The 23,925-nt window shown below is 49.5% G+C and overlaps 1 protein-coding gene across 4 annotated transcripts in view; it reads right to left on the reverse strand.

Annotated features, from left to right (window-relative positions):
- The window catches only part of CHD6 (chromodomain helicase DNA binding protein 6), a 2,307,824-nt gene that overhangs the window by 1,405,370 nt on the left and 878,529 nt on the right, over nt 1-23,925 (reverse strand). For all 4 annotated transcript variants that reach the window (XM_069652122.1, XM_069652123.1, XM_069652121.1 and 1 more), the window contains exon 16: nt 7,211-7,406. In XM_069652122.1, coding sequence (XP_069508223.1) covers nt 7,211-7,406 — 196 coding nt within the window. The remainder of the gene's footprint in view (nt 1-7,210; nt 7,407-23,925) is intronic.

The raw sequence follows: 23,925 nt of genomic DNA on the forward strand, positions 1-23,925 counted from the left end.
CTCCAGGATGGCCATCTTCCAGGACCTGTCGGCCCACACGCTATTGAGACGCAAGAAATGCAGGCCTCTCACCAGGTGGCTCCAAGAGACAGGGGCGAAGTACAGATGGGGCTACCCGTTTGTGTTGGTGTTTGAGGGGTAGAGATACCACTTGGTCACAGAGGAGGAGATCAAGAGTGCTACGGAAGAGCTAGTGGGGATCCGCAATCGATCCCTCAAAGACTAGGGCAGCAATGGGGTGGACCCCCGCCGAGGGCCCAGGGGGCCGAAGCCCACATTGGGAAAGTGCAAGATCCAGAAACTGAATACCCCATCACCCACACAGGGACGGCACATGAAGGGGGTGTAGAGACTGAACTGATCTTTGTTTTTTGATGGGACCTGGACCTCGCTCCTGGGGTCTTCTTCCTTCCCGGTTGAATGGGAAAGGGGGAGATGGAAAGGGGAGATGGGAGGGGTGGAAATTGGGGGACATTTGTATGTTGTGTGGCTTGTTTTCAGGTGTTTGGGTTAGAGCAAACGGGAGGGGCGGAGGTGAAAAAGGCAGGCTGCACGGGGAGTTGGGAAGGGGTTATGTTATTGGTTTTGTGGGAGAGTAGCTCAGGGGTATGGGTCATGCTATTGGTGTGGAGGGGTGATAGGTGGCGGGGGGGGTAGGTAGTGCGACCGGTGCAGGGGACATATCCGGGGTGGTTCCGTTGGTATGACCAGGATGCTTGGGTCACACGGTCAAATGCCTCATTCAGGGGCAAGGGGGCATGATGGGGGGGGACATGATTTATGTCATGTATAAAACGCACCTGTACGCAAGTGTTTCTTGCCGCGACAAGACAAGGAAGGGGAGACAATTGGGAGGACAAAAACGACCTTACTAGGCCTTGTGTCATTCAGATCGTGCAAGTGCAGGGGGGATGGGAGATGAGAAGTACCAGGGGGAGAGTGCAGTAATCAAAGCTCAAGTAAGTGCTGCCGGGGAGGCCGGCTCTGAGTAAGTGCAAGGAAGTAAGGGACTATAGGGTTGCAGACACAGTCCCTAAGTGCGCGGTAGTCCCAGAGGCAGTGCATGGGGCTGTTGATCGTCAAGGAACCTGGTGCCCATTAGGTTCAGAGGGTGGCCAGGTGACCAGTTAGCGCAGCAGACAAGTACATCAGCAGGAGAGAGAGAGAAAGCAGAAGTGAAAAGGTAGGTCTTGAGTTGCTACTGGAACCTTAGGTGGTCCTGCTCAATTTTGAGAGAGGCAGAGAGGCTGTTCCAGTGGGAGGCACCAGCCGATGAGAGAGAGATCTACCCCCCCACCCTCTGCCTGAAGAAACGTCTGTTCCTGAGAGAGTTGGTAGGTGGGTGAGCGGAGGGCTCAAGAAGGAAAGTGCTTAGGAAGAGAGAGTTGGATATAAGAAGGGGAGCCGGACTTCATGCAGTGGATGTCACAGAAGGGGAGGGTTGGTTGTATAATAGGGGATTGGAAGGCCATGCAGCGAAAAGTAATGAAGGGCTATGGCTGATTTTAGGGTGGCTACGTTAAATGTAAAGGGGCTTTATGCGGCACAACTGCGGGTGATAAGAGAATGGTTCTCTGGGAGGAAGGGAACCAATGGGTTAAGATTAATCGAGCCGCGGCACAACACGATTTGAGGGACGTCCAATGGCTCCCAAGACCGCAAAGGCCAAAATACGTGTATATGAGCGCCATAACCAAATTGCTGGCGGATACATGGGATTGATTGGCGATGAAGCAGGGCATTACCACCTTCCCGTCCCCATTTACACCGATTTTTAACAATAAGGACTTCACCACGGGAATGGAACAGGGGGTCTTTGAGAAATGGCAGTAGTCGGGCTGCAGGAGGTTATGGGATATGTTTCAGGATCAGAGGGTCAGCTCCTTTCTGGAGTGCAAACAGGACTTCGGAATAGAGGAAGGGGAGAGACAGAGGTACTTTGAAATAAGGTACTGGATACTGAATGGGGAAATTAGAGCAGCAGCAACTCGCCAGGTAACCCCACTTGAAAGGTTCTTGGTGACACAGGATGACTAGAAAGGCCTTATTTCAAACCTGTATAGAATACTGGACGATATCGCCCCCATTCAAACTGGCCCCATATGGTCTGCTGGGAGCAGATGACGGGGCAGGCAATTGGCAGAGAGGTGTGGGAAATGTTCTTGAGAAGAATTCCCAAAATAGCAAGGGCGGTGCAACTTCAAAAAACATGGTATACCATCCTCTATGGATGGCACTACACGCCCGCATGCCTGCACAGCATGTACCCAAACTCATCTAAGGAATGTTGGAGGGGGTGTGGGGAAGAGGGCACGGCAGAACATATTTGGTGGGAATACCTCTGGATTAAGCCGTTCTGAAGGGAGGTATTATAGGCTCAGGCATTCGGGGAAAGAGCAGGAAGATCTCCGGAACGAGAACTGTTGGGAATGACAGGGGCACGGGAAGAGAGGGAAAGTAGATGCCAAGAAGAGGCAAGGGTGGTAGTGACACTGGCAGCAATGACTGTCATCGCCCAAAAATAGAAAGGAACCGACATCCCATCGGAACAAGAATGGCTTTGCAAGGTCTGGGAACTGGTGGTGCTAGAATGGGCCACGTACGCTATAAACAATAACCCGGGTAAATTTGCAACCGACTAGGGAGAGACTCTGGCCCAATGGTTCCCCCAATGGTTAAAACTCCTTGATTTGAGCTAAATGAACCCCATTGGGGAGGACAAGCAAGAGAAAGGTTGTGAAAACCCCATGAGGGGAAGGGTAGGGGGCAGGAGGGTGGGATAGGGGATGTTGTGGGGAGGGCAGAAATATTCAATGCATTTAATATGTTGTAAAACCAATAAATAGAGTTTAAAAACAAAATGTAAAGGGGCTGAACTCCCAAAATAAGATCTCTAACCAGCAACATGTTCCATAGGCAGCGCCTGTCGATTCTCTTTCTCCAGGAGACCCACTATAAACTGGAGCGGAAACCGTAATAAAGGGTAAATACATAGGTAAGACTTACTGGGCCTCTCACAGGGATTACAAGAAGGAGGGGGTGGGTATCCTGGTAGGAAAGACATTTAGGATGACGGAAGTCCAGATCAAGAGCAGGTTTGGGGGCCAATTCCTGGGGATCAAGGGTCTCTATGAGGGAGTAAGGGTCACGCTGGTCACACTATACGCGCCCAACATATGCAGGTGAGATTATTACGCCAGATATTTGCCATGTTCGCAAGTTGGGCAGAGGTGGCCACGTTCCGGGGGGGGTGATTTTAACCAATTGGCAGACACAGCGTTGGATTACTTGTCGACAAAGGGAAGGGGACCCAGGGTGGCAGGCAAGGAGAACATCGCCTTTCAGAATCTTCTGCAAGGCTACCACTGGATGGATATCTGGCGGGGTCAGTGCCCAGGGCCCATACATTTTTCCCTCCCCCGCATCAGTCGTAAACAACCATTGATTTTCTCCTGGTCCCGCGGATAAAGGTGGGAGAGATGAGGGGACCTAAAGTTGATGTAGTAACGTGGTCAGATAACAAGCTGGTAATGGCGGAAATGGAGGTTGGTGAAGCCAGCCTGGTGACATTCGCATTTGAGGTGTAATAGAGATCGGGTGTTCCGCGACTTCCTGGTTAAAGAGACAGGGGTGTATTCTGAAACAAACGATAATGGGGAGGTGTGTATGGCCATGGTATGTGAGGCAACAAAGGATACGTTCAGGGGATTGTTCATCGCGTAAGAGGCGAGGAAGAAAAGGGAAAGGGGGTTGATTGAGGCCAGACTCTGAGAAGAGCTGAAAGCTTTAAGAACCAAGCTGATGCAAAAGGACACCGCTAGGCAGATGCTCCTGGGAGAGATGAGGGACAAGAGGCAAAATCTCCACTCTGTATCAATAGGGGAGGTGGTGAAGAGGATGAGGTTCACGTAGCAAAAGTATTAAGAATGAAGGGAAGCAATAAGCACCTTCCGGGGGGGGGGGGCATGGTGAGGAGATGCAGGGCGGAGAGGAGAGTGGATATGGTACGAGGGGCAGATGGTGGAGAGAAAAGAGGACATTTCTGCCCAATTTGTGGAATATTACCGGGACCTATATGCCAGACTGGTAGCAGCAACGAGAGAGGAGGTGCATAGCTATCTTGATAATGTGTGGCTCCCCAAACACACTGTGGCCGAAAAGGAAGCACTCTAAGAGGAGATTTCGCTGGAGGTGGTGTTATCGGCGACACAAAAGCTAAATGCAGGCAAAGCCACGTGGGAGGACGGGTTCACCACGGATTTCTACAAACCGTACCAATCCCTCTTGGGAGCCTTTCTGGCCAAATGGTTAAACTCCATTGTGGGGGTAGGCACCATACCGCTGACGTTCCTCTGGGTCTTAATAGTAGCAATGCCAAAACCGGGGAAGGACCTAGCCAACTGCGCTTCATACGACTCATCTCCCTATTAAATGTGGAAGCTAAAATCTTTACAAGGGTGCTTGCTTCATGCCTGGAGTCATGCCTCTATTTACTCAGAATCACTGGCAAGTCCTTCTTCAACAGAAGAAGGTCCTGTTCATGCTGCTCCACTTTGTCCTCTGTGCTGCCAATTCTATTTTACGTCTCTGTAATCCGACCACTTTCTTTCTCCAATTTGGAGTGCAGGGAGGTGATATTAGCAGAGATATCATCCAGACGCAAATTCACAGTGGCAAAGCCGTTCTGCATAGCGGCCAGGAGAGGGTCTGTGGATGTTAATTCCGCTGGCACCTGCCCTACAGCACAGCACATGGGTGGCGCTGACCTCGGGGTCCCCAATTGGTGTAGGTATCCATTGGTCCTTTATGCTTGCCTGCCCCCTTCGTCATTCCCACAACCAGCTGGCTAACAGTGCCAGTAGAGAATTGTTAACACACACACAGTGGTCCTTCCCAATGCAATACTCCTGAGCCAGCTTGCTGGAGCAGTGCTATATGTGGGGACCTCTGAGCTCCCCTGCCCACTTTCAGGATGTCAGAACATGGAGCACCATCATACAGTACAAGTGTGCAGTGCCGCACCTCAAGCATGAAATAATGCATCACCCCACTCTGTACGGGGAGCGGTATGTTTTGCTGTCAAATGTATGTGGTCCCCCACTTTTTGCTCCACAGCCGGCACACAGAAGCAGCTCCTTCACGTGTGGCATGACCCAGCTCACCTCACAGCATAAAGGGAACAAGGATTAAGTGGAATACTGGATCTCTGGTATCAAGCCGTGATGAGAGCTCTGCTCAGGCTCCTGGCGCCTTTTCATCTTATCCATGGCCTGCAGCCTATGCGCCTCGGGCGAGGATTAATTTGCAAATCATGGGTTCTGTAGTGTTAAGGAGGCCAATGCCGGAGCACTGCACACACCAATGTCTCCCAGTGAGCGCAGGCAACCTTGGCCATGCCCGCCCCATTTAAGGCTTTCAGGAGCCGTGGGCTGAGTTTACAATTCAGCCGGTTCTAATGAATGAGCCGGCAGGGAGCTGATGCTTGCACCGCCCGCTCAGCAGTTCACCTCACCACTCTGCTCCGTCCAGATCTCACTCTGTGTCGGGTGTGGACAGTTGATGCCAGGTTGCATGAGCAACCCTATACGCTTTTTCAAATATATTTTTACATAAATCATTTCTATTATGATTTTGTTTTACACTAACTTTCATAAATACACAGCTTCACACACTTCAGGGAGTAACCAAACAAGAACCTTCATCCAACCATATTATTTCATAAAGTGGTTTCACTGCCTAGGTTGGTCAGGTTTCTCAAAGTCAATAAGCGGCGCAATTTTCAAGCACAGAATTTTGGGAGACTGCTTCTGCCATCACTTTGCTCCGTTTCTGTTAGCGAGTAGTCTAGTTCTAAACCACAGTTTTCACATAATTTAGCCAATATTCTGCAAAAAATCTTTGATGCAGTAGTGTTATTCAGATTTGTTTTGCTGCATTTGGTTGTTTCCCCAACTGAAAGGCAGAAAAGAGTAATTTATACCTCAGTAAAACAAAAACTGTAATAAATAGCTAAAGGAGCACAGTTTATCATACACCAATTTTAACTGTACAAATTGGCACTTTCTATTGCCATCTACGCTTGGATTTGCAACTATATTTCAATGTCTTTTGTAGTAGGAATTAACATTCTCTTCTAATGTTTGCGACGGATTAGAGCTTTATTGGAACCTGTGGTAGTTTACCATATGTATTTGGCACTGCCTCCATTCTTTAAGACTTTCATATTTTGAAATGTTAACATTTTTCTTCCAAGTAATACTTTGAATGTTCACATGTTTTTAGGTGCATACAAACCTATCTTTTTTTCAAAAACAGTGTTTAAGTAAAAACTGCCAAAACGGCAGCAAAAATGTGTTGCTAAGGCAAAAGATTGAATGGTAAAATAAATGATTCTTAAAGGCCACAGGAATCTAATGTAATTTGCAAAATTAGATTAAGGACACTGCATGCTTCTTTGCAACATTCAATCTGTTGTTTTGCCAACGCTCTCCTACCTTGGGAGGTAGCAATATGTCCCCTTCAATGGGGACCACTCCGGTGGTGATAATGCACGGTACAAATATCCTTTAACATTAACATATAGTGGTGTGATCAAGGAACTATGTGCTATCATTCAGGATGCTTCCTCAGAATGATATCATTAACAGCCACTGTTAGACAAGTTAGACTATTGGTGTTTTTGGCATTTTAGGTGCCTTTCTCCAGGTACAGGTCGCCTTTAGTATTTGAGACTGGGAAGAGTAAGAATAGGAGTACGTAATGAATATCCAAGGTCAGTTATTAAAGCATTGTTGGGATTTATAAAAAAGAAAGCAAGGCCGAAATTGCTATCACTAGGCCACCCAAAAGGATTATTTTCTAAATGTGGATGTAGGATGAGGTGATGGTCCAATTCCATCAATTGCAGAGGGGCAGCTTGTCTAAACATGAGTGGACATGAGTGTTTAACGTACTTCGGTAATGATTTACAGACAGCTTTACAGAAACTATAAATAAAAGCAGTATTGTTGGATTCAGAGGGAAGCATTATGTAGCCAAGACGCTATATTTTACATTGGAGTAAAGTTCCACAGTAGAGTATAGTTCCACAGAGGATGTGAATCAAGAGTCATACTAGAGATTGAAACCATTTATGAGGCTAAAAGTTCAAAATAAATCATTTAAACTATGAACATACGTGTGTGCTTTTCACAGTCATGGAGTTGCTTACCTGCAGGTCATTCTGTGGGTTCCAATCAGAGTCAAATATTATACAGGTATCTGCTGCAGTAAGATTTATACCCAAGCCGCCTGCTCTTGTGCACAACAGAAACACAAAGCGATCCGAGTCCGGCTTACAGAAACGATCTATGGCAGCCTGACGAAGGTTGCCCCTCACTCTTCCATCAATGCGTTCATAGGTGTACCTATTGAAGAAATTACACAGAATTTCAGCTTTTTAACTTTGTAGTCAATTTCAAATTTCCAAAGAGTCCTGTTAAGGAAATTAAGCATGTGGCTGCACATTTTAATCAAACACTTTCAAGGTTTGCATAGTTCAGGTTTCAACTAATATAGTCTATGGGAGCAACTATTAGGCTTTTTTTTTTTTTTTTTTTTTTTTTACAAAGGTGGGGCATTGTAAGGCTTGGCCTCAACAGTACATTCCTTGTATATTCATCTCAGAGTGTACACATTTTAATTGAAGTAAAACTGATGACCTTGATTACTAAAAGCGTAACATGGCATACATTACTCACTGTAATTGTATTTTTGATGCTTGTATCTGCTTAGATTCACTTGCTTTGCATAGGCTGACATCTAGTGGTAGCTGCAAAGTATTGCCCATGATGTTTTTCAAAGTCAGAAAAGGGATGTCAACAGGGTATGTCTGTAATTCTATCCCTAGTGTGACTGCCACTGTACCCATAATACCTCACACGTCGAGGTCCCTCAGATTATTTGTTTTTCACATGAGGGAGTGTAATGTGAAAGCGTGGAGTGTTGGTAGAGATCATGAGGTGTGAAAAATCTATGTTTTCCCAAGAACCTTCCACTACAAGAGGGGAAGGAAGGGTGGGTGTATGTGAATCGAAGCAGGTACAAGCATCAGAAATACGATTCTGTTGAGTAATGTATGCCTTCTGAGGCTTGTGAATCTGCTTAGAATCACATGCTTTGCATAGATTAGCGAGCAGTACTTGTAGAAGGAGGTGGGTTGTTTGAATGTAGCGCTGAAAATAGATGTTTTAACACAGCTTGTCCCACCTGTGTGTCACCCTTGGAATGTGTGTTTCTAGCCTGTAATATGGGTAAATGATTGTACTGAACTCCAAGTGGCAGCTTTGCAAATGGCATCTAAGGGCACATTTGCTATGAAAGCTAGAGTTGCCCCTGTGCCTAAGTTGACCGTGGTCTAGGTTTGAATGGCAACATTCTCTTAGCAAGAGAATAGCAACATTGGATGCAGTTGACAATCCATATAGAAATTCCTGCTTTAGAGATAGGATTCCCTTCTATTCCTGTGGCTATTGTCACAAAATAAAGGATTCGTTTTTCTGGTAGGTTTAGTTTTTTTTAAGGCAGAACATGACAGCTCTTGATGGAAAAACACAGACATTTCTATAGACTGGTTTACATGAAATTTAGATTTTCAGTGAAAATCTCAGATAAGTGCGTAGCACTACTGTGTCTTTGTGGATCACCACAAAGGGGTCTTGTACAGATCGAGCTTGTAGTTCACTGACCCTTCTGAGTGACGTAATAGCTATAAGGAAAGCTCTTTTATATGTTAGATGTTTAAGGCTGGCTTTGTGCATAGGCTTGAAGTGGCCACACATGACCCTTTTAAGTGCAATATTCAGGTCCCAGCCCGGAGTAGGATTAGAAACAGACGGGTATAACACCCTCCATGAATGTTTTAACAACTGGCACTTTCCACCAAGAAACCTTGCTTTGAGAGGTGGTATATACTGACAGAGCTGCCAGGTGTACTCTAAGTGTGCTAAAGACGAAGCCGGAGTCTAATAGATAAAGTAGATGTTGGACTATTTATTAATAATTACTCACCTGCGTGACTGTACTCTTAGTCCATAGTCCCCTTTCCTCCATACTGCATGGGCATCCCTCGCTAGGGACGGGAGACGGAACATTTTTCACCAGAAAATCCTTCTTCCCCTTTAAATTTAGAGGTGCGCAGGGACGCTCCCCCTGACTCCGCCCACCAGTGCCACACCTCAGTCCCCATTGACGCATCAACAACATTAAGGCTGTCCAATGACACCAGTATTATTAGAGGGGGGATGGTGGGACGTATGGAGGCAAGGGGACTATGGACTAAGTGTTAGTACGGTGAGTAACTATTAATTACTCTTACATCCCGTCCCCTTTCCTCCATATATGATATATGATATGATATGGCATTTGTAACGCGCCTATACACAAGTGTTTCAAGGCGAGACGAGGCAGGGAGGGGGGAACAAGGGGAAGACAGACAAGGATCCTACTAGGCCAGGTGTCATTTAGATCGCGCAAGTGCATGGGTAAGGGGAAGGGAAAAAGTGCAAGGGGAAGGGGAGGGGGGAAGTGCAGTACAAGGTAAGTAGAATAAAATAAATAAAATTGGGCCAGCTGGTGGCAAGTGCAAGTTAAGTGCAGACAAGTGCTGGGAGGGGGGCTGTAGGGATACAGAGACAGTCCCGCAGTGCAGGGGTTGCCAGGGAGGCAGTGCAAGTGGAGAGTGGCTGGGCCCAGTACCGAGGTCGGTGAGAGTGGCCCAGTTGCAGATTCAGTGCAGTTTCAGTGAAGAATTAAGCAGGGGAGAGGGAGAGAGAAAGCAGAAGCAAAGAGGAAGGTTTTGAGGTGCTTCCGGAACCGGAGATGGTTCTCAAGTTTCAGGGACGCAGGAAGGCTGTTCCAGAGGGAGGCCCCTGCCGCGGAGAGAGATCTACCCCCAGCTCGTTGCTTCGAGAAGCGGCTGACCCTGAGGGAGTGGGAGACGGATGAGCGAAGGGCTCGGGAAGGAAGATATTTAGGAAGAGAGAGTTGAAGGTATTCAGGCCCCAGGCCCCAGCAGGCCTTGTGGACAATGCAGAGGGTTTTGAACTTAATCCTCACAGCCACTGGGAGCCAGTGTAGAGATTTCAGTCCTGGAGAGATACGGTCCCTGGGCTCGAGGCCAAGGACAAGTCTCGCAGTCCTGTTCTGGATGAGTTGCAGAGGGCGGAGAGTGGATGCAGGCAGATTAAGATAGAGGGTGTTACAGTAGTCCAGCTTTGAGAGAACCAGTGCTCGGGAGACAGTGAGCTTCTGGGGGAAGGAGAGGAAGGGAAGAATACCTCTGAGGAGGTGCATCTGGTAGTGTGACTTCTTAGAGACATCAGATATATGAAGAGAGAAGGAGAGTGTGGAGTCGAAGATGACCGAGGTTTTTTGCCTTGCAGGTAGGAGCAGGAAGAGGGCCAAGAGAGGCTGGCCAGAGAGCTGCACCGAAGGAGGGAGTGGGTGTGCCAATGAGTAGAATCTCCGTCTTACTGGCATTAAGGCAGAGGTCATTGGCGGCACACCATTCCTGGATAGCAGACAGACAGTCAGAGATGAGGGAAGGAGAGGAGGAGGAGGCTGAGGGTAGCCTGAAAATGAGCTGGGTATCGTCCGCATAGCACTGAAAGTTGGGGCAGAGAGTGGCGATGCGGTGGGCAAGGAGTGCCAGATACTGGTTGAACAACCAGGGAGAGAGATTAGATCAGAGAGGTCAGAGAGGAAGGACCCAAGTTGGACCTGGGAGGGTCGATTGGAAAGGAAAGAGGTCAGCCACGCCAGAGCCTGACCAGTGATACCCAGGTTATCACGGAGACGGTTGAGCAGGATGGCATGGTTGACCGTGTCAAAGGCAGAAGAGAGATCGAGCAGAATGAGAACACACAGAGTGTTGGAGTCGAGGTTCAAGAGCAGGTCCTCACGGATGTTCAGGAGAGCAGTTTCCGTGCTTCGGGCAGCTCTGAAGCCAGATTGATGGCCATGAAACCTACCAACAGATTCAGCATGGAGGTTAAGCTGGGAGATGGCCAGTTTCTCCAAGAGCTTGCCCAGGAAGGTAGTGATGGAGATTGGGCGATAGTTAGCCGGGCAGGAGGGGTCAGAAGAGGGTTTCTTAAGAAGAGGGTGCACAAGGGAGTGCTTAAGGTGGGATGGGAAGACTCCAGAGGCGAAGGAGTGGTTGCAAAAGTCAGCCAGGGCAGGAGCCACGGAGTCAATGTGGTCCTTGATAGTTTTGGAGGAACAGGGGTGAACCTGTTTAGACGAGACTTTCATAGATCGGACTTGTCTGGAAACCTCGTTAGCAGAGAAAAGGGGAAAGGCAGAGAAGGAGGGAGGGAGGGGGGTGGCTGCAGAAGGGCCAGAGGAAGAGCAGGGAAGAGAAGGAGGGAGGTGATAAGAGGAGAGTGAGGACAGGATGTCCTGAGTTTTAGAGATAAAGTGAGGCCAGTGCAGTGCAGAGGGCCTGGGAGGGGACAGGAGAGGTAGAGCCTGCAGCAGGGTTGGCAAGCTCCTTGCAGATTTTAAAGAGTTCGGCCGAGTAGTTAGATGCCGCAGAGATGCGGGCTTGGATAAGGGCTCTCTTCTTGAAGAGAACGGAGAGATGGTATTGCCTTTGGAGCAGGCGGCAGGTCAGTTTGTCAGAGGATGAACATGAAGCACGCCATTTCCGCTCTGCCACCCTGCACTTGCGTTTTAGGGTGACGAGATCCGAGTCATACCAGGAGTTACATTTGGCTTTGGGCTTCAGGCGGATTCTCCTGACGGGGGCAAGGATATCAAGAGTATCAGATATAGCAGAGTGGAGCATGGAGAGGGCTGTGTCAGGGTGGGAGTCAGCCGAAGGGGAGGGGGGGGGGCGAGAAGGTGGCAGCGAAAGCCTCAACTGACACGCGCTTCATGGGCCGGATGACCGAGAAGGTGGGTGGCAGTGATGAGGGAGGCTTTGCCTGTGGGGTAGGGAGGGTGAGGTGGGAGGATAGGAGAAAGTGATCACTCCAGGAGAGAGGTGTGGAGAGAGGGACGGAGAGGGGAAGGTCAGAAGAGATCAGAGCATCAAGAGTGTGCCCTGCAGAAGGAGTAGGCCCAGACAGGAGAATAGAGAGTGAGAGAGAGTCGCAGAGGTCACGAAAGAGTCCAGAGGGGGGACAGGAGGCATCCAGGTGGATGTTGAAGTCACCAAGAAAGAGGAGTTGAGTGGTTGAGGACAGGAGTGAGGAGGAGAGGTCAGCCCACTCAGAGAAGGAGGACATTTGACCAGGTGGCCGATAGATAGTAGCCACGGTAAGGGAATGGCTAGGAGAGAGAGAGAGTCGGCAGACAAGACATTCAAAAGAGGAGTAGGTCTGCGTAGGAGTGACAGTGGCAGGAATCCACTCAGGGAAGATGAGGACTACACCCCCCCCTGCACGGTTGGGCCTGGGCACGGCGAGGATCTTGTAACCGTCAGGTAGGAGTGTGTCAAAGCTGGTGACAGAGCTGGCCGTGAACCATGTCACAGTGAGACCGAGGACGTCAAGGTCCAGTTCCTCAAGAAGGCGACAGATATCAGAGGAATGTTTGATGGCAGAGCGAGAGTTAAGAGTGGCAATGTGGAGAAGGTTGCCATCCTTGAAGGACTTCCGGGGAGGGGTACAGATCAGAGGTACGCCCTGTGGAGGTGAAGAAGAAGGAGGTGTAGAAGGAGCATGAGAGGGGGCAGGGAGGGAGGGTAGAGGCAAGGTAGCCGAGGACAGAGGAGGGGGGACAGCAGGAGAGGAAAGGAAGTTGATGAGGCGTGGGCAGCGTCTATCAAAGAGGTGAAGGTTGGCCTGAGGGCCTTGGACCAAGAGGGTCCCATTAGCGTAGACATTAATGATGGCCTTAGAGGAGTGGAAGAGGGCCAAGAGGACATCCCAACGGGTGCCACCATTAATGGGAGAAGAGGAGAAAGGAGAGAGCACAGAGACCATATGAAAGGTCCATAGGTCAGGCGACGGGACGAAAAAGAGGATGTCAGTGAGAGTTTCCTTAGAGGAGGCACTAGTGTAGGTGTCAGCGATAGGGAGGCCTGGGTTGGAGACCAGGATGTCCTTTTTAAACTTTTTCCTACCAGATTTAGTGAGGAGAGCAGGATAGTCAATAGAGAAGCAGTTAGAGAAGATAGGCGAGATAGAGAGCACCATGGAGTAGGAGGGAGTGGGGGGAGGGGGGAAGACAGACGAGATGAGAGCACGCAGACAGGAAGTGAGCAGCAAGACATTGTCCAATGTGCAAGTAAGTGGGTTTATCTCCATAAAGTCCGCCCAGTGTCAGAACCTTGTCCATTTACTCTTGTACTGACTCCTAATAGCCTTCCTCCTAGCATCCAGAATGAGGTCTATGTTAGCTTGTGACAGGCTCAGATGCTTCAGTGTGACCTGCTCAGGAACCACGCTGCTAGGGCTAATTTCTGTGGAGCGGTGTGGAGGACCCTGCCTCCCTGCTGCTCCAGAAGGTGAGCTGGGCCCAGCGGCAGGTGAATGGGTGGCCTGTCCGATAGGCTGAGGATCTCCGAGAACCATGGTCTTGCCGGCCACCAAGGAGCTATCAGAATGATGCTGAGGTGACATGATTTCCTTATCTTGCAGATCACCCTGTGTACCAGGGGTCTGGGAGGGAAGGCATGATAGTGTATGCCATCCCACTGTATCTGGAATGTGTCGCCCTAGGAGCCGGGGCCCTGCCCCTGCCAGGACACGAACTGCTGGCACTTCTTGTTGGTCCCGAAAACAAACAGATCCACCTGCAGGATTCCCTATCTGTTGAAGATCCCGAGCAGGACCTGGCCGTTCAATTGCCATTCCTAATTGTCCGCTCCCAGTCTGCTGAGCCTGTCCGCATCCAGGTTGGACTCCCCCTGGAGGTGGATGGCCAACAGGTAGACGTTGTTCTTCAGGGACCATTCCCACATTCTGATTACTAGGCTGCACAGCGGAGGGGACCTGGTACCGCCCTGCCTGTTGACAAAGTACATGCTGGTTGAGTTGTCCGTCTGGATAAGGACAACCTTGCCCCCAAAGAGCGGGAAGAAAGCTTTGAGAGGTAGCCAGATGGCCTTCAGCTCTAGCCAGTTGATATGAGACTCCTGCTCCTGAAGGGTCCAGATCCATGTACACTGTGTTGTCTAGAGTGCCCCCCCACCCCAGCCTTCCAGGGAGAAATCCATGGTAATGGTGACCTGCGGGACCGGTTGCCCGAAAGGGCTTGCCCGTCAGTAGGTTGCCGTCCCTGAACCACCATACGAGGTCTGGGTCGAGAGAGGGAGGAATGCTGATAAGCTCCGCTTGGGAGCCCGCCTCCAGATTATATGAGGCTGCGAAGTGAAGCTGTAATCTACTCATCTTGAATCTTGTGTGGGGTACTGCCAGTAGGACCGCTGCCATGATACCTAATAATCGCTGGTACCACCAGCCTGAGGTCACTTCTCGGGTGAGGTAGTGCGTAGTGGCCCTCCTGATGGCCATAATCTTGTCCTCCGAGGGGAAAACTCACTTGGAGTGTGTGTCCCATATGAGGCCCAAAAAGGTACGCCTCTGTATCATCTGCAGCTGAGACTCCTGGAGGTTGATCGAAAATCCCAGCTTGTGGAGCGTGATCATAAGGGCGGAAGAAGTGTGGATGAACTGCCTCTGGAGATGTCGCCCTGACGAGCCAGTCGTCCAGGTATGGTTAGACATGGTGGCCATGGGCCCTGAGGAGGGCTGCCACCGCATTCATCAGTCTGGTAAATACCCTAGGAGCTGGGTTGAGGCTGAAGGGTAGCACCTTACATTGGAAATGGCAGCCCATGATGCTGAACCGCTGGAAGGAGCGATGAGGCTGTCAAATCGGGACGTGTAGATTAGCGTCCTTCAGATCCAGGGAGCACATCCATTCTCCCCTGCACGATGTATTCGCAATGAGTGCTGGCGTAACCATCTTGAATTTTTGAAGAGGAAGGGGGAGGTTGAGGGTGGAGAGGTCCCACAACTCTCAGGCCAGCCTGGTACTTCTTTTTTATGCCGAAAATCCTGGAGTAGAAGCCCAAGCCTCGCTGGGAGACTGGAACTTTTTCCACTGCCTGGCTCTCGACGAGCCGCTGAGTTTCTGCCAACAGAGTTGCTGTCCCAATCTGTGGGGGAGGAGGGAGAGGAGGAAGGACTCAGTAGGCAGTACTCTGTGGATACTATGGATAGGATCCAGGGGTCTGCGAACCTCTGACACCAAAACTGTGCGTGAAGGGCAAGCCTGCCCCCCCACCGGAACCACATGGACCCGAAGGGGCACGACATACATTCATTCCCTCTGAGACGGTTGAGGAGGAGGGTGACTGAAAAAAGCTGTTGCTCCCCCCCCCTTTTGTTGTTTGCGCCAGTGCTGACTCAGAGAATGGTCAGGCTGTCTAGACCTCTGTTCTTGGAAGCCCTGGAACCCGCCGAACACCCGCCCTTGTCGGAGAATTTATGTGACTGGGTGTACATCTTGGGCGTGACCTTCGTAAGAATTAAGACTTCATAGTTTGTGAACTGTTTTTCTTTTTATCTAGCTCCTTATCAGTGGTGAAATGAAAGGTCACCACCCTTGAATGGAAGGTCCAATAAGCATTCCTGGATGTCTGGGTTGAATTTAGTAGCCAAAAGCCAGGCAGTCCTTCTCTTTTGCAAATGGCTTGGCCAGGGGTCTATGGGGGCCACATTGGACTCCACGATGTCCTTCGCCACCAATTTAGCCTCTGCCAGCCCGCCTTGAAGCATGCCTGGTTTTGCACCAGATGTTCTGGAAGGAAGTCGTCTATTTCCCGCCAAAGCCTTTGGTTAACAGCTGCCAGCATGGCATCCGCGTTGGATTGACAAAGATGCAGCAAAGTGTTGGAATAAAGTTTCTTCCTGTACGCCTCCCAGATCTTCTCCTTCTTGCTTAGGAGCGCTGAGGACAAGGTGGCAGAAGACGACTGAGGCTTAGAGTAGAGTGACGCTGCAGCGAACACCGAAGAGTGCGGTTGAGGGTGTGCCGACAGCAAGAGTGGATCCCCCTCCATTTGCCTATACTTGGCGTTGAGGCACTGATTATGACAGGCTGGGCCATGTGGAGCTTGAGCCACCCCTTTTTGGCCAGGGCAACAAAGTCCTTCTGCATCAGGATCCCTGTTCTAGCCATGGGGCGTAGATTGAGGACCTCGGCAAGGACCCCTGCTTCCGGCTGCTTGGCCTCAGATTGAGGAAGGCCCAAGTACTCTGTGAGCCATTCATGGAAGGCCTTGGCTGATGACGGCGTGTCAGGGTCTTCTTCCTCACCCGTGTCCACCAGGGCGCCCGGCTGGTCCGGAGCGGGTGGAGGAGGGTTGGGCGCCGATGACTGCGTTGTGGATATCGGAGACGGAGGCTGGTGTGGACCCGCCTGAACTGGGAGAGGCAGGGGAGCTGGAATCGAAGGAGCCGGTAAGGGCAGGAGGGGATGCGCCGGGGCCTGCAGCGCTGGAGCCATAGGAAGAATGACTATAGGCGCAGGTGGTGGGGCCGGAGGGAGCATGTCCCTGATCACATCCCGAAGGATGGCCCCCCTCTGAGGAGATAAAAGTAAGGAACTTTTCAAAGAACCTGTCCTCACAGGCCGGTGGGGTGGTAGGTGATATTGACAGGGTAGCGGGCGGCTGCTGGGGCCGGTGGGTACTCTGTCTAGTCAGTTGCGGGGGAAAACTACACTGCACAGCTGATGGATAAGCTGTAGGCCACGTACCTGGTTGACACCAGTACCACCTTGTAACTCATTCTCCCACCTGCTCCGCTCCAGGGGGCAGTATCGGACAAGCAGCCATTTTGTCTGGTGCGGCGGCCATCTTGTCGAGCTGCATGCCACGTGCCAAAGTCATGAGGCTTGGCTCACTGGGCCCGGCCTCCTCCAGCACTCTTGGCTGTGGAGCATGAGACCTACCCGGCACCTCAAGACGGGGCCTGGCAGGCGTGTTGCCCTCGGCAGCATCGCCGGTAGTGATGTGTGCAGGCACCCCATCAGACATCTGACCAGAACTAGGCCATAGCCCCTCGGGTGCACACCCGGTAATAAGTCCTTGTGATCCCTCAGCACCGTCAGCGGAAGGCTCGACTGACCCCTCGGCCTGGCAGCCGGTAGCTGCAGTAGCCTTGGTACCTGTGCTGGTGCGAGAACTTGAAAGGTTCCTCCAGCTCGGGAGTTTCCTTGGAAAGGAGTCACCATTGCGGGGTGCGATGGAAAAAAGTGGCCCTACTTTGGGCCTTGACTCATGTCTCACAAATTCCTTCAAGTCCTCTGGAAGCAACTTCTCAAAGAGCTCCCTCCACCGAGCTAGCCTGTTCTTCCGAGCACGCGGTGTAAGCGCGTCGCGCACGGTACAACCTTCCCAGCGTGGTCGGGGCTAAGGCACAGGAGGCAGAGAGCGTGAGGTCGGACATAGGGAAGATCCCTTCACAGGCTGGACACCTGCTAAAGCCAGCTGAAGTCGACATGTGCCGGCGGGGAGGAGCGTGGCGCAGGAGGACAAAGTATCGGATAGACTAAAAGAAGATAGAAAGACAAAAGAAAGTATACGGGGAAGAGCGCATGGTATTACACGGCCGAAGCCAAAACCAGGAGCGCTGGTGAAATCGGCCCATTTCAGTCAACGTGGAAAAGGGGACTGAGGTGTGGTGCCGGTTGGTGGAGTCAGGGGAGCGCATGCACAACATAAATCTCCCTGACCAATTCATTAGTAGTGCATTCCTTTTGGAAACTTGCTAGGGAAACCTGGATGTGTTATCTAGGCATTGTGTGTTTTCCTGAGTAGCAAAGAGGTCCATTTTTGAGAAGCCCGAGTTTGAGAAGATGTTATTTAGCACATCTGGGCTTAGTTGCCACTTGTGTACCGAGGGTAGAATTGCACTTCTGCTTGGTACGTCTGCCAGAGAATTGAGCTCCCCTGGAGGATGTGCTTTCAGAAACGTTGTAGTTTAATGCCCACAGCCAAATGTTCTGGGCAAGTTTGGATGGCCCTGGAGAATGTGCCCGCCCCCCCGGTTCCCCCTGGTTTGTTTACATAAAATATGGTTGTGGTACGGTCTGTTAGGATTAAGACTGTTTTGTCTATTCACTGAGTTCTGAATTCTTGAAGTGCTTTGAGGACTACCAGCAGTTCCAGAAGACAGATATGTTTCTTGGTTATAATGCCTGTGACCACATCCCATGAGCAGTGTGGTTGAGGAGATGTGCCCCCACCCTGTCATTGCTGCATCAGCTGTTAGAGTGGCTTTGATTGCTTGTGTGTTGAAAGGTTTTCCCTTTAGCAGGTTGTCCCTGGGCCACCACTGTAGCAATAGAATGAGCGGTTGCGAAACTTCCACTAGCTCTTCCCACATTCCGCTTATTTGCAACCATTGTTACGCTAAGCCCTCTTGAATTGGGCGTATGCACAGTGACATGTCGCACTAGGTCGATGCAGGAAGCCATCATTCCTAGCAGGTGCATAGCCTTTCGTACCATTACCCGACAACTTTCCAAATACTGAGGTGTCTGGAAAAGCATGTTTTAGACCCTCTCGTCAGAGGGGAATACTAGACAGTTGTTTGTTTCGATTAGTGCCCCCATAAACTGTTTTACTTTGCTGGGCACTAGACTTGACTTCTCGTTTATGGAGAAGCACAATTGGAACAATAGGTTGTCTGTTGTGTGTTCTGTAGGCAGCTTTGAGTTGTGTCCCCAGTAATTAGTCAGTCATCCAAGTAAGGCAACACCAGAACGGACTACCTTTGTAAGTGGGCGGCCACCACTGCTAGGACCTTTGTAAAGACCCTTGGGGCTGATGCAATGCCAAATGGTAGCATTTTGAAATGGTAGTGCCGGTCTCCCAATTTGAATTTTAGGTATTGTTTGTGCGCTGGCAACATTGAAATTTGAGAGTATGCATCTTTCATGCCCATGCAATCCCCTTGCTTTAGTAGTGAGATAACTTACTGCAACGTTGTCATCCTGAATTTTTGAAACTTAACATGCTTGCGGGGCACAGGTCCAGCACTGGGCGCATTGTCAGATCTTTCTTTGGAACAAGGAAGTACATTGAATAAATATCTTGCTTTTCCTCCAGAACCAGCACCAGCTGTGTTGCTCCTTTTTGTAGTAGCATTTTCATTTCTTCTTGAAGTATCTGAAAACGTTCTGAGGATATGTCCTTCGCACAAGGTGGATGGTGGTGCAGTGTTTCCAGGAACTCTATGGAGTATCCTTTAGCAACTGTGTCGAGTACCCAGCGTTCTGATGTTATTCCCTCCCACTGCTAGGAAAAGAGCGTTATGCGACCCCGGACTGGGGGTGCATGTGAGGGAACTTGAGCCAGCCCATCATTTGGCGTCAGGGGTTAATGCACCTATATATAGGCAGCAACCCTGCCTCGTCCTTTTCCACTGCAAAACCCCTCAGTTGACATTGGTATGAGGTAGATTGAGACTGAGGGCTGTAAAAGGAGGAACCTGATGCTGCAGATCCCGATTGATTAGACCTGCTGACACCTTGTGCACAAAAAGTATGTGTGTAAAACAATCCGCTTTGTACATAAGGTTTGTTTATAATCTGCCCCAGAGTTTTGATGGCTTTGTGCTCAATTTTGGTGGTTTCCAGCTATTCATCAACAGCCTTTCCTAAAAGGACTGCCTCTTCAATAGGCATATTGATAAGGGCCGCCTGCGTCTAAGGCTTAAATCCCGATTCTCTGAACAAGGAGCCTCTTTTAAGGAGTGTATCTTCTGTGATAACTCTTCTAGAGGTATCAGCAGAGTCTAGGGTATTTTAAAGAATATTTTGTGACACTTGCTTACCTTCTGTGGACACCAAGTGCGACCTTGCAGGTTCTGGCACAGAACCTAGTGTGAAGGCATCATGAAGTAAGACACAGACAACAGACTTAAAGTTCAAACAAATGATATTTCTTAATTTAAATGTCAGGATGGTAAAAGGCCTAACTTGCTCTATGCTGGATAAATCAGGTGGGATTTCCCTACCCGAGAAAAATTAAGAAAAGTCGGAGTCAAAGAGTTCAACTTAAAGGTATGTCTGTTTCCAAAACCTATTCTTGCCCTCAGAAATAAAGCTAACCAATGTGTAGGGATGTTACTAACAAAATAAACATTGCTTAACTCAAAATCTGAGCTTCTTCCAGCTCTCAGCTTTCTTTCCGCTCCCATAACCCAAGTGCAAGAAAGTTCCATAAAAAGTCTCAAGATCACCTTTCTCAAGTTCAAGACAACACAGTTGTCAGACCACACAGTCTACCCATCACAGGTTGCGCAACCAGAATCCCTAGGTTCTGGGCTACACAGGTTCTTCAGCTCCTGACCCTGTGTATCAAGTCACCTTCACTTGATTTCACGTTGTTGGTCTTTTGGCTTTATATGCAAGGGTACACTTCTTTGGGTTCTCCTTGTCAACCTCTTGACTTTGCCATCACGTCTAACACACCTCTTGCCAGCCTGAGGCCTTGCCGTATTGCATTCACTCATAAAAGCTCATCTTTATGCGGTTTTATTCCTATCCCACCTGCTGTGGCACTCCTTCAGACTAATGCCCCTTTCTTGGTTTCTTTTCACATGGGCACCCTCGTTGTCCTTCAAGATGTGTTTTGCCATAACGTTTTCAGTGAATTCAGTATTCAATATATCTAAATTTAACTTTTCTTTCAGTTCATTATTACATATACTTCTTTCATGTTTAATTTCACCTTTTCATTCAGTTTGGTGTTTAAACTCCATTTGTTAAATGTAGTTTCAAGTTTCTGTTTTGTTTGATATTCAATAGCCATTTGTTAAACTTGTTTCACAGACCAACACTTATTCCCGTCCTATTCAGAGCGACCAGGTGCCCAAGTGTTGTCCCTGACACTCACCGGCTGACTGTAGCTCCCTCAGACAGCCCCTGCAGCTTCTTTCTGCTTGTGAGGCCGGCGGGTCTTCTGATGCGAGCCCTGCTTGCCTGCCTTCTGTGCTCATCTGCAATTGGATTTGGATCTCTCCCTCTCCCTCCCCCTCCCCCTCCCCCACTACCCCTCCCCCTCCCTCTCCCTCTCCCCTCGTCCCTACCTCCCTCCGCTGCAGCACCAGCCGCTCGCATTCTGTGCTGGAGCCTCTCAGACATGCATTACCGCCCACTTGTCTTGGGCCACACAGGTACCTTTGGGTCTCTGTCAGCGACCTAGCTCCTGCTCTGGCCTCCCCACTTCTGGTTCCACACATAAGGGTTCCTCTGCTAGTCTCTCCCATGCAGCCTCCCTGTTGCTCTCCTCTTTGGTTTTAAGACCCTCATTTTATATACCTGCAACCAGTTACCAGGTTGTAGGTGTGCGTTTACTTAGGTTTGCCTAACCATAATTAAAGGGACATGTCCGCCTCTCTGCATGCACCTTCTTCGTCCCAGTACAAGAGTGGTAAAATGAAGGTTTACTCTTTACTAATCTCAGTCTCCTCTTCTTCTTCGCAGTACTTTTAAATGTCAAATGGGGGGAAATGAGGTGAGTAATCTTGCAGTAACCCATAAAGGTTGGGCAAGGGTTAGGTTGTTCATTATTAGGGAAAGGGGGATCCCATGTCGCACCTGTGGTCACCCCACTGTCACCCCACTCCCAATTTCGGAGGACCCCTCCACCCAGGTGATCCTCCCTTGTTTCTACACCCCCAGGGTCGGATCGAAGAGAATGGCCTTTTCCTGAACACCTGAGAAGAGGATCCAGAGGGTTTAAGAGTGAGAATACCCTCAGGTTTCTCACACTAGGCTCTTGATTACATCAGCCCACTGGGCGCTGTTGTAGCTGGCTAGTAAAGTAGTGTTATTTGCAAGTCTGGTCACATAGGCACCAAAAGTGGTAATACACTTACCCAAAGTATAAAGCCATTTACACTCCTTGTTCGGGGGGGGCTTCTGAGGTAGAGAGCAGAACACCAGCTCTCCTCCTGGTAGTTGTGACCACAAGGGAATCTGGTTTTACATGTCCTCTGATACATAGAGTTAAGATGGCGAAAGTGTAAAGAATTTTCAACCCTTGGGTTTACTGCCCTAGTGAGCAAAGGAGTAGAAAGAGATGGAGAAATTCTCTTTTTGATAGATTGAAGTTGGGGAATAGCTTGGCTGATGGGCTTATTCTCCTTGAGAATGTCCTCAACAAAATAAGTTCCTTCAGGGACTGTTTCTTGTATTTGTATGCCGAAGTGGTGAGCAGCTTTCTTAAGCAGGTTATTATACAGTAGCTGATCAGCAATTGGAGGGAGCTCAACTGCTGTGGCATCTATGGGGTCGATAATAGTGACATCCTTATTAGTGTCATCCTGCTCATCATACCAGGTGTCTTGAACTGCCTGGTCGGATTGGATTTCTCCATGTTGAGAGCCCCGAGAGGCATCTATGGGCGTGATGGTGTAAGTAGATGCGGGCGATGGAAGGTGCTGAGGCTGTCTAGGCAGCAGAGGTTGAGAATATTTAAGGTCTGTTGCCCAATAGGGAATTTATGCAAGAAATTGACAAAAGATGACAGTATAGTCATAGTTTCTTCAAACTTTTCTTTTGTCCATGTTCCATTTTTTGGTGTATTAGCCAAAGGTAATACAATGGCCTCTGGCTCTGCTCTAGGAGTCTCCTCTAAGCTCTCCATTGACCTTTCTGGATTAAGAAATAGGAGAAAGAGCCTCTTCATAATCTATAGAGGCAGAAGGTGTATGACTCATATATATAGGAGGCCTTTTCCGTCAGAAAGTGTGTTTTGACAGATGTTTTGGCGTCCCTGCCAGATCAGTCAAATGATGTTTGTGCACGCCTATCACCAGTATTTTTTTTTCTCGCCTTGTTGTAAACACGGTTGCGGAACCAGAGCAGGCTTCTTTGGCGGTGGATCAAGATGCGCCTGCTGCCGGCGTGCAGCCTTCGCTTCCGCAGAGGAGCAGCCTTGGGGAATGTTTTCAGGTGCGTGTATGCATCCTCCCCAGAGGATCTCCCCATAGCAATGCGCTGCGACTGCCTTTCGGGCTGGGAGCAGGCGCGTGGGAGCCAGATGGGTCCCTTGTGGTGTTCTCTGAGTCCGAATCAGAGCCTCCGCTGCCGTGACCTTCCGGATCTGAGTAAGAGTCCAGCGGCAGTTCCTGACTCCGCCATCATGGCGTGTGCCACCCACTTCTTGGTTCGACACTCTTTAAGAGTTTTGGGTCTAAAAAGCTTGCAAGATGCGCAACAGAACTCTAGGTGATCGCGGGGGAAGGTAGTGGTTGCACACTCCATCGGTGTCTTTCCACAGCACCTTTCGATCGCACTTCTGACAAAATTTAATCAGAGTGCGCCCCATGGTGGAAAGTAGAAAAAAGGCACAGAGAAGAGCAGTAGAAGCAGGGAATGGAGGTAGGCATTCTCTAGACAGAAAGTATCAGTCCCTTCCACTCTCCCTTACTGGTAGGCCGAAGCCAGGTGTAGGCCGAAGCCCTTTGTCGGAATGAGTGTCAATTTCGGTCTCCGAAGTCAGCCGTCGAGATGTTGCATCGAGTGATCACAATTGAGAAATAGTAAAGCCGTAATTAACTCCAAAGTAGCTTTGTTAGAGGACTTCGCGATTACACGACTATCCGCGATGGTGGAAAAAAATTATCCGATGGACCTCGACGCATGAGGGATCATGGGTGCAGTGGACGTCAAACTAGGGATAGATTTACAGACACGCCCTGTCGACGTCCCTTTTTCAAACTTCGAAAACGTCATGTGCAATACTCTGCAGCTGCCACTAGATGTCGGCCTATGCAAAGTATGTGATTCTAAGCAGACCCAAAAGCTTCAGAAATATGGTTACCTCCTGCAGTAAATCCGAGAACGACTAAAGTTTGGAACTTCCAGAAAAATCCTAATGAGTTTTAATGGAAGGCACCTTTAAGGCTGACTGTC

This window comes from Ambystoma mexicanum, chromosome 3p (assembly GCF_040938575.1).
Source record: "Ambystoma mexicanum isolate Mex_15411 chromosome 3p, UKY_AmexF1_1, whole genome shotgun sequence".
NCBI classification, from domain to species: Eukaryota; Metazoa; Chordata; class Amphibia; order Caudata; family Ambystomatidae; genus Ambystoma; species Ambystoma mexicanum.